A 17,311-nucleotide genomic window follows, 5' to 3' on the forward strand; every position below is an offset into this window, starting at 1 on the left:
ACTGGTAAAAAAAATCTATAATTAGGCAGCTCCCTTTTCAGAGATGGTCTATTTCCAGCTGCTTAGATTTTTTGATTGATAGAAGGCCAAGGTCAGCCCTCCCCAGGAATTACCTTTGGTTAAAGAGAGTACTTTGCCCAAGGTCCCTCCTCCCCTTGCCAGGGCAGCTGCATGCATGGTGTCCTCTTTCCCAGAACACTCATTGATGAGATTTAGAATTTGTGTTTCCTTCTTAGAAAAATGCACCATGCCTCCCTCAGTGCCACGTGCAAAGGGTGGGCTGAGACAGGTAAACATCACATCAGCAGGAGCTTGCAGTATCTTGTCCAGTCCTGACTCTAATTCAGAACCCAGCCAGCCTGGGCAGTGTCAACACCACTACTGCACAAGTGGCCGCTTGAGGGCACTGTGGATCCATGGAGTGAGCTGCTGATGGGGCCCAGTGGCAGAGGGAGGGTTAAGGGAGAGAATCATGGCTGGGTCCCTACATCAGGGAGATTGTCTGATGAATCAGAGGTTTGATGGTCATATCTTCTCACATTAACTGCTATGCAGGTGTGTTGTCACATTAGGGAGCCATGAGGTTGGCCTTGCCTGGAGTTAAGCTCTCTCTTGAAGCCTATGCTTGGTGGAGAGTGTGATGGGACTTCTTTCAGTCAGGCAGCTGGGATAATTCAAGCCAGGTGTAGAGCAAGAAGCACCTGCTCCTGGGAAACAGAGAAGCTGGGGGATGGTCACCTGCCACAAAACCAGCCTGGCCCAGCTCAGCACAGCCAGAGCACCTACTGATAGGAAGATGGACAGAATGGGGAATGCCTAGACCAACTGAGCCTGTCTAGGAAGTGCAGGTTGCCCGTGAAAGTCTACAAGGACAGTGACATCAGAACAGTGACATCACAGGCAAGCCCTCCAAACAGAGCAAAGGAAAGTGCAAAACCGTCTGCTCTCTCACCCCAAACACCAGAGTCCAGAGTGGGGAGATGGCCAGTCTTGTCCTGCCTGAATCTTTCAGGGGCCCCCGGCTCCTCTGCTGCGTGGCCCTCTGCCTTCTGGGGGCAGGTGAGTCCTGAATTCAGGTGGGACATCCCTTGAACCCAAAGTTCTTGATTGTTGTTGGCCTGTCCATCTCCTTCCTGTGCTGGTCTACAGCTTCTGTTTCCTTCCTCCGCAGGTTCTGTGGCTGCTGGAGTCACCCAGTCCCCAAGACACATAATCAAAGTCCAAGGGGGGAAGGCTGTTCTGAAGTGCCACCCCATCTCCGGACACAGCTATGTGTACTGGTACCAGCAGGCTCTGGGACACAGCCCCCAGTTCCTCATTAGTTTTTATGAAAAGGAGGACAGAGAGAAAGGAAACATTCCTGATCGGTTCTCAGGAAAACAGTTCAATAACTACAGCTCTGAGCTGACCCTGAGCACCTTGCAGCTGGGAGACTCAGCCGTGTATCTCTGTGCCAGCAGCTTAGACACAGCCCTGCAGGGTCAAAGGCTTTCTGTACTCAAACCTCCCTGCCCCAGCTGAGGATGTCACAGGAGAGGGTGTGGGCCTTAGCAAGTTCCAGAGTTAAGTTATTTTCTAAAACTCCCCCTGCCCTGCTGAGCTTAGCCAGAGCTTTCCTGAGTGTCCTCCCAGCTCTGCCAGGACCTGGCAATTCCTAGCACATGGCAGGAACTCCTGCTGTGATAGAGTGGGGTCCATGTTGTGTGTGCTAATGCATTGTCACTAATATGTGTCCACTTTACAGAAGAAGAAGCCTTTAATATAACTTTTTATAGGCAGGAAGCTGCAGATCCTGGACATTCCCAATATTTCACATATGTCAACCCTAAATGTCCAGGCCTCAGAAGTCAACATTCCCCTAGAATTCTATGGTGCTGCCTGTGCCTGGTTCATAGAATATAACTGAGCCCTGTCTCTCCCCTCAAGAGCATCAGAGCTGGGATGGAGAGGTCACACCTCATGTGTGGTTGCACAGCTGATTGCCTGGAAATTTATAAGACACTAGAGGCACAGTGCATGGAATTCATGCATGGGTAGGGTCCCTAGGCCTGGCCAGTGATCAGGGCCGATCTGTGGGGTGACTGCCAGGGCAGTTGGTGGAGGGGAGGAGCCTGGCACCCGCCTTGGCTGGCCTGGGCCTGCAGGCTAGGGGCAGCTCCTGCATTGAGCATCTGCCCCCTGGTGGTCAGTGTGCATCATAGTAACTGGTTGTTTCATCAGTTGTTCCAATGTTTGGTCGATTTGCATATCAGGCTTTTATTATATAGGATAGTACTTCAAACCAGAGAATGTGCATCTTTCCTGTCCTAGTTCACATAGAGGGAGGCCATGATGTCCCTCTAAAGAGGAGCTAAGTGGCTAGGGTGATTTCCAGAAGATTCACCAAGAAAACAGAATCTGTCCAGGAATTTCAAGAGAATTCTGGGAGTTACTACAGGGAATCAGTGTTTCTAAACCGACAGTGTATGAAGGAAGGTCTCAGCTTGCCCTAACACTCAGCACTTTCAAGCAGATAATCTGAAATCACTAGATCTGCCCAGGTCAGGAACTGCAGAAAACAACTAAGCATCACTGCTATTAATTGAATGGTGTAGACTTTTACAGACTGGGGTACAAGTTTATTGATGAATGCAGATGACTTCAATGCTACTCATTTTGTGCATTTACTCCAGTCACCTTATTCATTGCTCATTTTCTGTGAGGTAGCACAAATTACCCAGGGTACAGGTGAAAACACTGATTGTTAGAGTTTGGATACTTTGCTAAAGGGGCACAGCTAACAAATATCAGAACTGGGACTCAAACATGGGCCATACTGACTTCCACCCATGCTTTAAATCACACCACCCTTCTGCTCTCCGTAGAGGGAGGCATCTTCAAAATGAGAACATGAACCCAAAGATCCCTTTCAGAAACTCTGGCTCTGACACAAATCATTCGCATAACAGCTTCACTTGGAGGGTGACATGCTAAAGAAGAAAGAGATCCAGCTTTGGGAACCTGTCTGTTCATATTCTGACCTGCCGCAGGATGATGACTCAGAAACTATTTGCCTGAGTTTTTACATTTGTAAACTGGGGACAATAATGCCTGTCTTGTAGATATTTAAAACAAGCAAATATAACAAATTGCTTAATAAAAAATATAGGCTCAAGTAATCTTTGTTCTCTATAAACTCTGTGACAAATCTCCAGTGTAGAAAAATTTTTGCGATGTGCAGCTCTGGGATCAAAGGCAGGCAGGGGTTACTTTTGCCTGACTCATCTATGGCTCAGAAAGAAATTCCTTTAAAATGCAAATCCTGTTGCCTAATAATTTATTGGGTAAAATTACCTACTGAGAGGTGCTCTTAAGGGAAAATGAAAAGGTGACCCAGGACGGCACTTCCTGTTTGATGTTAAGTCTGATGTACAAGAAGGTGTGGTGCTTCCAGAAAGTTGTGGCTTCTGCGTGACTGGTGATCACACAGAAGAGCTGATGGGAGGGACAGTTTTGTGTGAAGAGAGGCCATCATAGTGGAGCCTCTAGTACCGTCCATCCATTGCTGGCCCACCTCTGGTATCAGCCTCAGCTGCAGTGGAGAATTACATGCAAGATTGTGTGCATTTACCTGGTTCTGACAGCACCCCTTCACCTGCCAGCTGGGAGTCCCTCTGCTTTCTGCTAGGGCCTCCTCTCTATCATGGGAGCACAAATGGCCTGCACCGCAGGGGAGCCAGAGCTGCAGAAGTGCTAATGCTCCTGGAAGGAAAGGAGCCAGGGATGACAGCTCAGCCTCTGTGTCCAGGAGGCCAGCTCAGGAGGTGGTCTGTGTGCTTCTCTGCAGATTCCAACAAAATCCATCTCCTGATGTCCCTGCACAACCGCAATATTGCACCTTATTCTGATTTTCTCCTTCCATAACCTTTCCTCCCTGCTCTCTTTCTCCTGCTTCCTGAGATCATTTCCAAAATAAACTACTTGCACCTAAATCCTCATCTCAGATGGGTCTCCAGGGACAGCCTAAACAGTGACAGTGATGGATGGAAATGACCATCAGAAGTCTCTTCTCTTTGAAAGAGGAACTGTCATTTTTGTTTCATTCATTCTGCCATCCAATCATTCAAAAAGTCTTATAAAAATAAAGTTTTAGCCCTAACTGGTTTGGCTCAGTGGATAGAGCGTCAGCCTGCAGACTGAAGGGTCCCAGGTTCGATTCCTGTCAAGGGCATGTACCTTGGTTGTGGGCACATCACCAGTAGGGCGTGTGCAGGAGGCAGCTGATTAATGTTTCTCTCTCATTGATGTTTCTAACTCTCTATCCCTCTCCCTCCCTGTAAAAAAAATCAATAAAATACATTAAAAAAATAAAGTTTTATAACAACAGGTATAAATAGATTTTTCACAGTTCACTTTGGTTTATTTAAAATTCCCAACAGACTCACATGGGTCTCTGCTCCTTTCAAGCTCTGAAATAGGTTCTATTTGTGACTGACTAGATTGAGTTATGTTTACAGAAGTTGAGTCTGCCTGGACTCCAATAAACATTCATTCCTTTCATTCAACAAACCCTAATTGAATTCAGGTAAAGAGTCATTTGGGCTTGGTGGAAACGTATGCTTATAATTATGGTGCTTTTCTAAAAAGAAAACAAAAAAATATTTAGAAGTCTTGGACAGTTTCTGCACAAATGAGAAGGCCTGAAATTATTCTTCATTGCCTGCATGGCCCATTCTGCCTTCACTATTTACCATATAGCGGCATTATCTAGGAGCTTGGGAAACACCTATGCAAACACACAAGGTCCAGAAAAAAGCTTTCTGATGACATACATTTTTTAATGAACATCACATTTATGACTCTAATTCATTAATTTATAGGAAAATTACAAAGGAGCTATTCCTGGTAAATGCTTATTTTACTAAAGTAATTAGTGTATTATTGAGAATACTAACAATATGGATAGATGATATCTGATTGTGAGAACAGTCCTCAGATCTCTGGGAATCCATGTACTCTAACCCAAACAATGTAAGTCCTAGTGAAAACTCTCTATTTTGCACTGCTCCAGCCTGGTATGCGGCTCCTTTGCTGTGTGGCTCTTGTTCCCCGGGGACCAGATAAGTTCTGGACAAGATATAAAGGCCTTTCCTGGGTTGGACAGGCACCAAGCTGCCAGCCTTTCTATGCAATGGCCATCAACCTCCTCCTTGCCTCTGATTTCTGATTCCTTGTCCTTTCTCACTGTTGTGTGATTATAGTTGCCCATCAAGATGACATCAATATATGCAGTCACAGAAATGGGGACACCTCACCCTGAGATATAACCTGTATAAGCAATAGCAGCTCCAACTGATATTGACTAGTTGCAAGCGTGGCACTGTAGCTCATTTAGGATTTAATCAATATTCTCCCATACTGTCGGGGGAAGGGGTGGAGGTGTGTGCAAGACCTCTGAATGGAAACAGACATTTTCTTGTGATTCTTCAAGCATCAGAAATGTGTACCTCTGGCTGTCCTTGTTACCTGGCTAACAAGCCTACTCTCTCTTTAACAAAAAGCACTGTCATGGGGACTTAGGTGAAACAGTTTTCTGTGGCCTCAGCTGAAACCAAGGGAGACCACAGGGATCTGAACATGGAAGACAGGGCTCCCATCAGTCAGTGAATTTTGAGACAAAGCAAAACAAGTCTTCAGATTCCAATGACCCTGACCTTGAAGCTTTGAAAACTTCCTGGACCTCAGGTGGTTCCTGTGACTGAGAGGGTCATTGATTTGTTCCAGTGGGGAAGGGGTGTGGCAGATTAGTTCTGCAGGAAAAGCATTTGTCAAGGACAGTGACATCACTGAGTCTATTTCCTCAAAACAGAACAGAAAGACATGAGATTCTGCCCTGGATCTGAAATGGTCACCAGGCTCTTCTTCTGGGTGGCTCTTTGTCTCCTGTGGGTAGGTGAGTACAGGGGGGCTACCTGCACTAGATTCCCAAGACCTCAGCCAAAGCCTTCATCTTAGGATGACAGCATCATGCCTGTGGCTTTCTCTTTACAAGACACCTGGATGCATGAATCACCTAGAGCCCAATATACAAGGTCACAGGGAAAGAAAAGAAGGTGACTCTCAGGTGTCACCAGACAGATAACCAAACCGTTATGTACTGGTATCGCCAAGACCTGGGCCATGGGCTGAGTCTGATCCAGTACTCATATGGTGTTGGCAGCATTGAAAAAGGAGCGGTCTCTGATGGGTACAGTGTCACTAGATCAAATACAGAGAACTTTGCCCTCACACTGGACTCAGCAACCTCCTCTCAGACATCTGTGTATTTCTGTGCCAGCCGTGAATCCACATGGTTCATGGCTGACTCCTCTCTACACAAAAAGGTAGGGGTGGGGCCCTGAATACTGACTCCATAGAGCCCTATGCAAACTAACAAACCATGGAACCCCCAGTGGCCTGTGCCTGCAGGATGAACTTCAGTGTGTGCTGAGGTCCACCTGCAGGGCAGTGTCTGCCAGGCCCAGACCAGACCTCTGACCCCAGACACACACTCCCCACTGTTGCTGTCAGTCAGCAAAGACTGAAAATAGACTCTTATTTCAAAGAGTAGAACCCTAAAAGTACTGGAGTGAGAATATCTTCCTGAGACAACAGCATTTCTTCCCACTTCTTTGTGGGAACCTTATTTGAGAAAGCTATGACGTGTTCATCAACCCTGTGTTGACACCACAACCAACATTGTAATTCTACTGCCACTTGTTTTAAAAACACAAACTGAGCAAGTCTAAAGCCTGTGGAAATGTTACTTGTTTCTACTGAGTTTGGAAATGCAGGCCCTAGAGGGCGCTCATTTACCTTCCTTTTCAGATAAAGGGGATTGATTATTCACAGGCTGGACCTAGAACGAGGAGTCAGAGCCTCCACCCTCTTGTAATTTGGGAACATTTATTTACTTTAGAACTGACTTGTAAATACAAGAGGTATTGTGATAAGGAGTTGAGGGCAAAAGTCAATATGTAGATAAATGAGTTAATAATCGAGGGTATTGTTTTTCCTTTAAAGTTAATAGAAGAACCTAACCAACTTAGATCAGTACCCACCAGAGGCACCATTTCATCCCCAGCAGCTTTGAACTGTGAATTCAAACTGCTTTCAGGGCAAAGAGCAAAGACTTGAAAATTCTACCATCTTTCCCACCTTTTCCTTCCCACATATCCTGGTGCTGCCCAAATCCTGGGAAGGACCAAGAAAATGCAGGATGAAGGTTAGAAATAGGAGAGCTCAGAGTGAAGGTGATAAAGTCAGCATTTTAGTCCTCAACTGTCAAGTGCTGCTGAGAGACACATCTCTTGGTTGCCTCCTGCACATACCCATACTGGATGCCAGGAATCGAGGCTGCAACCGAGGTACATGCCCTTGACTGGAATCAAACCCAGGACCCTTTAGTTCTTGGGGCAATACTCTATCCACTGAGGCAATTGAGCTAGGGCCACTTGTCGTAATTGATTGAACATCATGACCGCCCCTAATAAAATCAGTGAGGATATAGAAGACATAAACAACATTAATGATCACCCCAACCTAACGGATATTTACAGTTCACCCAAAAGCAGCAGAATACATATTCTATCGAGTGCGCATGGACCACGGACCAGAATGCTATAAACTTTGGGTATAAAATAAGTATTGACACATTTAACAGAATTCAAGTCATACAAAGCATGTTCTCTCAACCACAGAGGAATTAAATTAGATATCAATAACAGGAAGAGATCTGAAAAAATTCCAAATATTTGGAAACGAAATAGCAATCTTCTAAATAATGCATGAGGCTAAGAACAAATCAAAATGGAAATTATAAAGGGATTTTAACTTAATGAAAATATATCAAAATTTGTAGGATGCCACTAAAGAAGTACCCACTGAGGAACCCGAAAACTCAGGAATAATTCCCTACTCATCCTGAGGCCAGCACTACTATGGTACTCAAATGAGACTGAGAAATTACCAAAACAACACTAAACAAAAACCTACAGACCAATATCCCTCATGGACACAGATTAACAATCCTTTTAGAATTCAGTATATCAAAATGCAATGACATCTACAGAGGGTAACAAACATCATAATCAAGTGGGGCTTATCTCACTAAAGTGCAGTTAGTTTAACATTAAAAAATATGTCAATGTACTCAAATATTAAAAAAAAAGAAAAATCACATGATCATCTCTATAAATTCTTAAAAGCATTTGATTAAAGCCAACATCAATTCCTGATAAAAATTCAGTAAATTGGAAGTAATTGAAAAAAGTCCTTCCCCTAATCAAGGGCATGTATGAAAAAATTTATGGTTAATGGACATTTTTGCAGGTACAGTATGGTCAGTTAAACATGCATATTGTAATCCCTAGACCAAACATAAAAAGTAGCACAAAAGGAGTGAAATAGTCATTTCAACAATAGTGCTGGAAAAATAATCAGTGGTGCATATGGGAAAATAATGATTTTTAATCCTACCTCACTCCATCTTATAGGGCCCAGAAGCTAACCAATGGTGTTTACATTTTTAAGTGGTTGAAAAAGATTAAAATCCAGTATTTGTGACATACAAAATTTCTGTAAAATTCAGATTTTGGTATCCATACAGGAAGTTTATTAGAGCACAGCCTTGCTCCCTCACATACACAGTGTCTCTGGCTGCTTTGGCACAGCTGTGGCAGAGCTGAGCAGCTGGGACAGAAAACCGGAAATATTTACAGAAGACTTTTGCTGATTTTGCAAACTTTCATATGAGATGGGTCAGCATTCATTATGACATATAAAGCTTCTGAAAAAAAAGCAGAGCAAATTCTTTTCATGACCTTGGAGTAGCAAAGATTTCTTAGAGAACAAAAAATATTCTAATCTTTAAAAAGCACATTTTTCTTTACAAATATTTTGAAATCCTGTTCATCAAAAGAAATCAGGAAAAAATATATATCTGAGGAAGGGTATGTATAAAAAATAAAAATAATTCCTACAAATGAATAATTTTTAAAGGTGAGTAATTCAATTTTAAAAAGATTAAAGAGTTGAATAGGGTGATCTCACCCCCACCCCTGCCCCGCCCCAAAAAGAGGATCTATAAGTAGGCACTCCATAGAGGGTTTATTTCCAGCTGTGTAGGAGCATTTTTGGCCGATAGAACCCATGGTCTACCCTGCCCAAGAATTACCTTTGGTTAAAGACAGCACTTTGCCCAAGGTCCCTCTACCCCTTCCCAGGGCAGCAAATGTATGGTGTCCTCCGTCCTAGAACACTCATTGATGATATTTAGAATTTTATTCCCTTTCTGGAAATATGCATCACGCCTTCTTCACTACCACCTGGAAAGAGTGAACTTGAAACAGAAAACATCATATCAGCAGGAACAGTGCAGGGTCCCCACCAATCCTGAGGCCTAATTTAGACAGAACCCAGCCAGCCTGGGCACTGTCAACACCGCTACTGCACAAGTGGCCACGTGGGGGCGCTGTGTATCCACTGAGTGCGCTGCTGAAGGGGTCCTGTGGGAGAGGGAGGGTTAAGGGAGAGAGTCTTGGCTTGGTCCCTACATCAGGGAGACTATCTGATGAATCAGGTTTGCTGATCATATCTTCTCACACTAACTGCTATGCAGGTGTGTTGGTCACAGCAGGAAGCCACAAGCTTGGCTTGTCTGGAGGTAAGGCTTCCCTTGGAGCCTATGTTTGGTGGAGAGTGTGAGGGAGCTTCCTTCTGTGGGGTAGCCTGGATAATTCAAGTCAGGTGTAGAGCAAGGAGCACCTGCTTCTAGGAAACAGAGAAGCTGTGGGGATGACCACAGGCCCAAACCCTGCCTGGACAGCTCAGCACAGCCAGTAGCACCTGTTCATAGGAAGATGGACAGAATGAGGAATGCCTGGAGCAGCTGAGCCTGTCCAGGAGGCGCAAGGTGCCTGTGGAGCCTACAAGGACAGTGACATCACAGGCAAGCCCTCCACTCAGAGCAAAGGGAGGGGCAAAGCCTCTGTTCTCTCACCCTAAGCACCAGAGCCCAGAGCTGGGAGATGGCCAGTCTTGTCCTGTCCAAATCTTTTAGGGGCCCTCAGCTCCTCTGTTGCTTGGCCCTCTGTCTCCTGGGGGCAGGTGAGTCCTGAGTTCAGGTAGGACATCCTTGAACCCAAAGTTCTTAATTGTCACTGCCTGTCTATGTCCTTCCTGTGCTGGTCTCCAGCTTCTGTCTCCTTCCTCCACAGGTTCAGTGGCTGCTGGAGTCACCCAGTCCCCAAGACATGTAATCAAAGGACAAGGGGGGATGGCCATTCTGAAGTGCCACCCCATCTCTGGACACAGAAGTGTGTACTGGTACCAGCAGACTCTGGGACACGGCCCCCAGTTCCTCATTGAATATTTGGAAAAAAAGGAGAGAGAAAAGGGGAGCATCCCAGATCGGTTCTCAGGAAAACAGTTCAATAACTACAGCTCTGAGCTGACCCTGAGCGCCTTGCAGCTGGGAGACTCAGCCGTGTATCTCTGTGCCAGCAGCTTAGACACAGCCCTGCAGGATCAATGGCTTTCTGTACTCAAACCTCCCTGCCCCAGCTGAGGATGTCACAGGAGAGGGAGGGGGCCTTAGCAAGTTACCAGTATAGGGCTAACTTCTTTTGCAACATCCTCCCTGGCCTGCTGAGCTCAGCCAGAGCTTTCCTGACTGTCCTCCCAGCTCTTCCAGCACCTTGCAATTCCTAGCACATGGCAGGAACTCCTGCTGTGGTAGATTGGTTGTCCATGTTGTTTGTGCTAATGCATGGTAGACATTGTGTGTCCATTTTACAGAAGATAAAATGCTCCATATATGGTTTTATAGCCAGGATGTTGCAGCTCCTGGATGTCCCAAATATTTCACATTTGTCAACCATACATCTCCAGGCCTCAGAAGTCAACATTCCCCTAGAATTCCATGGTGCTGCCTGTGTCTTAGTTAATGGAATACTATGCAGCTATACAAAAGAAGCATCTCTCATCCATTGAGACAGCAAGGAGGGACCTGGAGAGTATTATGCTAAGCAAAGTAATCCGGTCAGAGAAAGACAAGTATCACATGATCTCACTTACATGTGGAATCTAGTGAACAAAATAGATACAGAGACATAGAAGCATGGAGCAGAATGACGCACCTCAGAGGGAAGGGGGGAGAGTGGAAAGGGAAGAGCTAACCAAAGAACTAATATGCATATATGCCTAATCCATGGTCATAGACAATAGTGTAGTGAAGGTCTAGGTGGAGGCTGGAACGGGGTGAAGGGGGTCAGTGTGTGTGGAGGGGGGGTGCAAAATAAGACATCTATAATACTTTCAACAATAAAAATAAATTTTATAAAAGTAAAAGAAACAAAATAAAATATAACAGAGCCCTGTCTTTGCCATTTCCAGAGCATCAGAGCAAGTATGAAGAGGTCACCCATCATGTGTGGTTACACAGCTGATTGCCTGCCAACTTCTAGGATACAGAACTTCAAGCCAGAGAACATGTCTGTCCTGTCCTAGTTCACATAGAGTGAGACCATGATGTCCCTCCAATAAAGGAGCTAAGGGACTATGGGATTTCCAGACTAGCAGAATGTTCACCAAGAAAACAAGCCCTCTAGGAATTGAAGGCAGGATTCTGGGGGTTACTGCAGGGAATCAGTGTTTCTAAACCACTGGGAAGTGTGGAGGAAGGAGGGTCTCAGATTGCCTAAACTTTCCATCAGAACATCTGAAATCGCTACTTCTGCCCAGGTCAGGAACTGCAGAAAACAGCTGAGCATCACAGCTATTAAATGAATGGTGTAGACCAGTGGTTCTCAACCTTGGCTGCACATTAGAATCACCTGGGAACCTTTTTAAAATCCTGATTTCTGGGCCGCATCCTCCGGAAATTCTGTTTCTTTGTTATGGGGTGGGGCCACAACATTAGTAACAAAGAAACAGAATTTCCGAAGGATGAGGCCCAGAAATCAGGATTTTAAAAAGATTCCCAGGTGGTTCTAATGTGCACCCAAGGTTGAGAACCACTGGTGTAGACATTTACAGACTGGGATACAAGTTTATTGATGAATGCAGATGACTTTAATTCTATTCATTTTGTGCATTTAATCCAATCACCTTATTTGTTGCTCATTTTCTGTGAGGTAGCACACAAATTACCCAGGTTACAGGTGAAAACAATGACTGTTAGACAGTTTGGATAATTTGCTAAAGGAGGCACAGCTAACAAATATCATAACAGGGATTAAAACATGGGCAATACTGACTTCCACCCATACTTCTTAATCACCCCACCCTTCTGCATTTGGTGGAGGGAGGCATCTGCAAAATAGGAATATGGACCCAAAAGTTCCTGTCAGAAATGCAGGCTTTAACACAAATCATTTGCATAACAGCTTTCACCTGGGAAGGAACCTGCTGAAGAGGAAAGAGATCCAGCTTTGGGGACCTGTCTGTTCATATTCTGACCTGCATTGGGTTGGTGACTCAGAAAATATTTGTCTGAATATTTGCATTTGTAACCTGGGGCCAATAATGTGTGTCATGCAGAGATTTGCACAAACAAATAAAACAAACTGTTTAATAAAAAATATAGGCTCAATTAATCTTTGTTCTCTATAAACTGTGATAAATCTCTAGTCTAGGACAATTATTTACTACTAGACACCCGGTGCATGAACTTGTGCACAGATGAGGTCCCTAGGCCTGGCCTGTGGGTATCAGGCTGAAACCGATCTCCAACATCCCCTGAAGCATCCTGGATTGTGAGAGGGCAGTTCTCGGGTGATGCACCCTGGAATTGGGCTCCCTCCTCTCTGGTTCCGGTTGCGTCACCCGAGAATCGCCGCTGCCAAGTCACCGCAGCTCGGCAGCTCCTGCATTGAGTGCCTGCCGCCTTGTGGTCATTGCATGTCATAGCTACCGGTCAGACAGTCGGACAATCGGATGACTGCTTAGGCTTTTATATATATACTAGAGGCCCGGTGCACAAAAATTTGTGCACTCGGGGGGGGGGGGGAGGGGGGTCCCTCAGCCCGGCCTGTGCCCTCTCGCAGTCTGGGACCCCTTGGGAGATAACGACCTGCTGGCTTAGGCCTGCTCCTGGGTGGCAGAGGGCAGGCCCAATCCCTAGGTGCAGCCCCTGGTCGGGCTCAGAGCAGGGCTGATTGGGGAGTTGGGGCGCCGCCCCCTGTCATGCACAGAGCAGGGCGGATTGGGAGGTTGCAATGCCACCCTCAGTCACGCTCAGGGTAGGGCTGATTGGGGGGTTGGGGCACCGCCCCCTATCACACTCAAGGCAGGGTCAATGGGGAGGTTGCGGCGCCACTCCCTGTGATGCACAGAGCAGGGCCAATCAGGGGGTTGGGAGCTCCCCCCTCTCATGCACAGAGCAGGGCCCATCAGGGGGTTGGGGAGCTCCCCCCTGTCACACACAGAGGAGGGCCGATAGGGGAGTTAGGGCACCGCCCCCTGTCACACACAGAGCAGGGCCGATCAGGGGGTTGGGGCGCCACCACTGTCACACTCAGGGCAGGGCCGATGGGGAGGTTATGGCTCTACCCCGTCACACACAGAGCAGGGCCCGTGGAGGGGGGGGTTTGGGGCGCCACCCCCTGTCACACACAGAGCAGGGCCGATCAGGGGGTTGGGACGCCACCCCCTGTCACACACAGAGCAGGGCCGATCAGGGGGTTGGGACGCCACACCCTGTCACACAAAGAGCCGCAGGGCGATCAGGGGGTTTGGGTGCTGCCCCCTGTCACGCTGATCCGGTGCCAGGAGACCTCGCAGCTCCGCTGATCCCGGTGCTGGGAGGCATATTACCCTTTTACTACATAGGATAGAGGCCTGGGGGCCGGCTGGTTTGCCCTGAAGGGTGTCCTGGATCAGGGTGGGGGTCCCCACTGGGGTGCCTGGCCAGTCTGGGTGAGGGGCTGAGGGCTGCTTTCAGGCTGACTGAAGCTCCCAACCACTCCTTCTTTTCTTTTTTTTTTTCTTCTGGGCCAGCTTTAGCTCTGGCTCTAGCTCTGAGGCTTCCTCTGCTGGTTTGTTTGCCATTCTATAATCGAAACAATGTATAACTTCAGCTCTGAGATCCCTGCCAGCTATATTTGTTAGAATGTTTCAAACTGCCAGCTCAGAGGCCTGCAAGTCAGGCGGGGAACGTTGGAGTTTGCAGTCACGGGAGCAAGCAAGCCTCATGTTCGCTTCCAGCTGCCTGGCTGCCGGCCGCCATCTTGGCTGACAGTTAATTTGCATAAGGATACGCTGATTAGCCAATGGGAAGGGTAGCGGTCGTACGCCAATTACCATGTTTCTCTTTTATTAGTGTAGATATAGATGTGCAGTTCTGGGATCAAAGGCAGCCATGGGTTACTTTTGCCTGACTCGTCTATGGTTCAGACAGAAACTCCTTTGAAATGCTAATACTGTTGTCTGATAATTTATTGAATGAAATTAACTACAGAGAGGTGATTCTTAAGGGAAAATAAATATGGGACCAAAAACAGCACTTCCTGTTTGATGTTAAGTCTGATGTACAAAAAGGTGTGGTGCTACCAGAAAGTTGTGGCTTCAGAGTGATTGGTGATTACACGGAAGAGCTGATGGAAGGGAGAGTTTTGTGTGAAGAGAGACTATCATAGTGGAGCCTCTAGTACCGTCCTGGCCCACCTCTGGTATCAGCCTCAGCTGCAGTGGAGAATTACATGCAAGATTGTGTGCATTTACCTGGTTCTGACAGGACCCCCTCACCTGCAGGCTGGGAGCCCCTCTGCTTTCTGCTCTGGCCTCCTCTCTATCATGGGAGCACAAATGACCTGCACTGCAGGGCAGCCAGAGCAGCAGAAGTGTTAATGCTCCTGGAAGGAAAGGAGCCAGGGATGACAGCTCAGCCTCTGTATCCAGGAGGACAGCCCAGGAGGTGGTCTGTGTGCTTCTCTGCAGATTCCGACAAAATCCATAAATCCATCTCCGGATGTGCCTGCATAACTGCAATATTGCACCTTATCCTAGATTTCTCCTTCACTATTTCTTTCTCCCTGCTCTCTTTCTCTTGCTTCCTGAGATTATTTTCAAAATAAACTACTTGCACCTAAGTCCTCATCTCAGACTGTGCCTCCAGGGGCCAGCCTAAATGGTGACAGTATGGAAGGAATTGACCATCATTTTTATTTCATCCATTCTGCCATCTATTAATTTTAAAAGCCTAATAAAAGCAAAAGTCTTATAATAACTTATAGGAATGAATCTTTTCCCCATTTATTTTGATTAATTTTGAATTCTCAACAGACTCACATGGGTTGTTGCTCCCTTCAAGCTCTGGACCTATGTATAACTGACTAGACTGGGTTATCTTTACAGAAGTGGAGTCTGCCTGGACTCCTATAACCATTCATTCCTTTCATCATTCATTCAACAAACACTAATTAAATACAGATACAGAGTAGTTTGGGATTTGTGGGTTGAAAGCTATGAAAATTTAGAGGGCTTTTTTTGGTTAATCCTCACCTGAGGAAATTTTTGCATTGATTTTTAGAAAGAGTGGAAGGGAGGTCGGGGGGGGGGGGGGACCGAGAGAAATATCAATGTGAGAGAGACACATTGTTTGGTTGCATTTTGCACATGCCCCAACCTGAGCCGGGGATCCAGCCTGCAACTGAGGTACATGCCCTTGACCAGAATCTAACCCAGAACCCTGCAGTCCACGTGCTGACGCTTTATCCACTAAGACAAACCAGCCAGGGCTGATTTAGGTTGCTTTTTGAAAAAGAGAATAACATTTTTTGTAGATGTCTTCTAAAGGTCCTGTGTACATGAGAAGGCCTGGCATTATTCTTCATTGTCCACATAGCAAACCTCTCTTCACTATTTAACATGAATAGGCACTACTCCGGGTGCATGGGAGACACCAGTGCAAAAAACAAACAAACAAAAAAAAACAACACAAAAAATAGCTTTGAGATGAAGTGCATGTTTTCTGCAATATCAAATTTGTGGCTCTAATTGATTAAAAATATTTTACAAAGGAACTATTACTAATGAATGCTTATATCTGTAAAGAAATTATGGTATTATTGAGAATACTAACAGTATGGTTTGGTCATACCTTCTTGTGAGAACAGTCCTCAGGTCTCTGGGATTCCATGTAAGCTAACCCAAACAATGTGAGTCCTAGCTGAAAAACTCCTCTTTATTTTGCATTGATCTAGCCTCAGGGAGTGGGCTCCTTTGCTTTCTGGCTCTTGGTTTCCTGGGACCAGGTAAGTCCCGAATAAGATGTAACGGCCTTTCCTGGGTTAGCCAGGCCCCACGCTGTAAGCCTTTATATGTGATGACCATCAACCTCCTCCTCGCCTCTGATTTATGACTCCGTGTCCTTTCTCACTGTTGTGTGATTATAGTTGATCAGCAAGATGACATCAAAATATGTAGTCACAGAAATAGGTGACCTCACACTGAGATATAACCTGTATAAGAAATAGCAGCTCGAACTGGTATTGACTAGTTACTAGCTTGACACAGAGCACACTTATGATTCAATCAAATATTCTCCCATTCTGTAGGGGTGCGAGACCTCTGAATGGAGACAGAACATTTCCCTGTGATTCTGCAAACCTGTACCTCTGTTGAACATCTCATCCATCTGGCTAGCAAGCCTCCTCTTTTTTTTCACAAAAGGCACAGTCATGGGGACTTAGGTGGTCCAGTCTTCTGTGGCCTCAGATGAAACCAAGGGAGAGCTCTGACCCATGAGCACACAAGGACCTGAGCAGGAATGCAGGTCTCCCATCAGTCGGTGAATTGTGAGACAACGTAAAACAAGTCTTCAGATTCCAATGACTCTGACCTTGAGGTTTTGAAAACTTCCTGGACGTCATGTGGTTCCTATAACTGAGAGGATCATTGATTTGTTCTTGTGGGGAAGGGGTGTGGCAGGTTAGCTCTACAGCTCAGACATCACTGAGTCTATTTCCTTGAGACAGAACAGGAAGACATGAGATTCTGCCCTGGACCTGAAATGGTCACCAGGCTCTTCTTCTGGGTGGCTCTTTGTCTCCTTTGGGCAGGTGAGTATGGTAGGCTTCCTGCCCGGATTCCCAAGATCTCAGCCCAAATCTTCATCTTAGGATGACAGTATCAGGTCTGTGACTCTCTTTTTACAGGACACCTGGATGCCCGAATCACCCAGAGCCCAACATACAAGGTCACAGGAAGAGAAAAGAAGGTGACTCTCAGATGTCACCAGACTGATAACCACAACAATATGTACTGGTATCGACAAGACCTGGGGCATGGGCTG

The 17,311-nt window shown here is 46.1% G+C and overlaps 1 gene segment (V, D, J or C); it reads left to right on the plus strand.

The window, feature by feature from the left end:
* The first annotated feature begins 980 nt into the window (after window positions 1-980).
* On the plus strand, window positions 981-1,521 carry LOC111827186. The segment is given in 2 exon segments: window positions 981-1,059; window positions 1,172-1,521. Coding segments are annotated over 2 exon segments (429 nt in total).
* Window positions 1,522-17,311: the final 15,790 nt, after the last annotated feature.

This window comes from Myotis lucifugus, unplaced genomic scaffold, assembly GCF_000147115.1.
Source record: "Myotis lucifugus unplaced genomic scaffold, Myoluc2.0 scaffold_141, whole genome shotgun sequence".
Taxonomy (NCBI): domain Eukaryota; kingdom Metazoa; phylum Chordata; class Mammalia; order Chiroptera; family Vespertilionidae; genus Myotis; species Myotis lucifugus.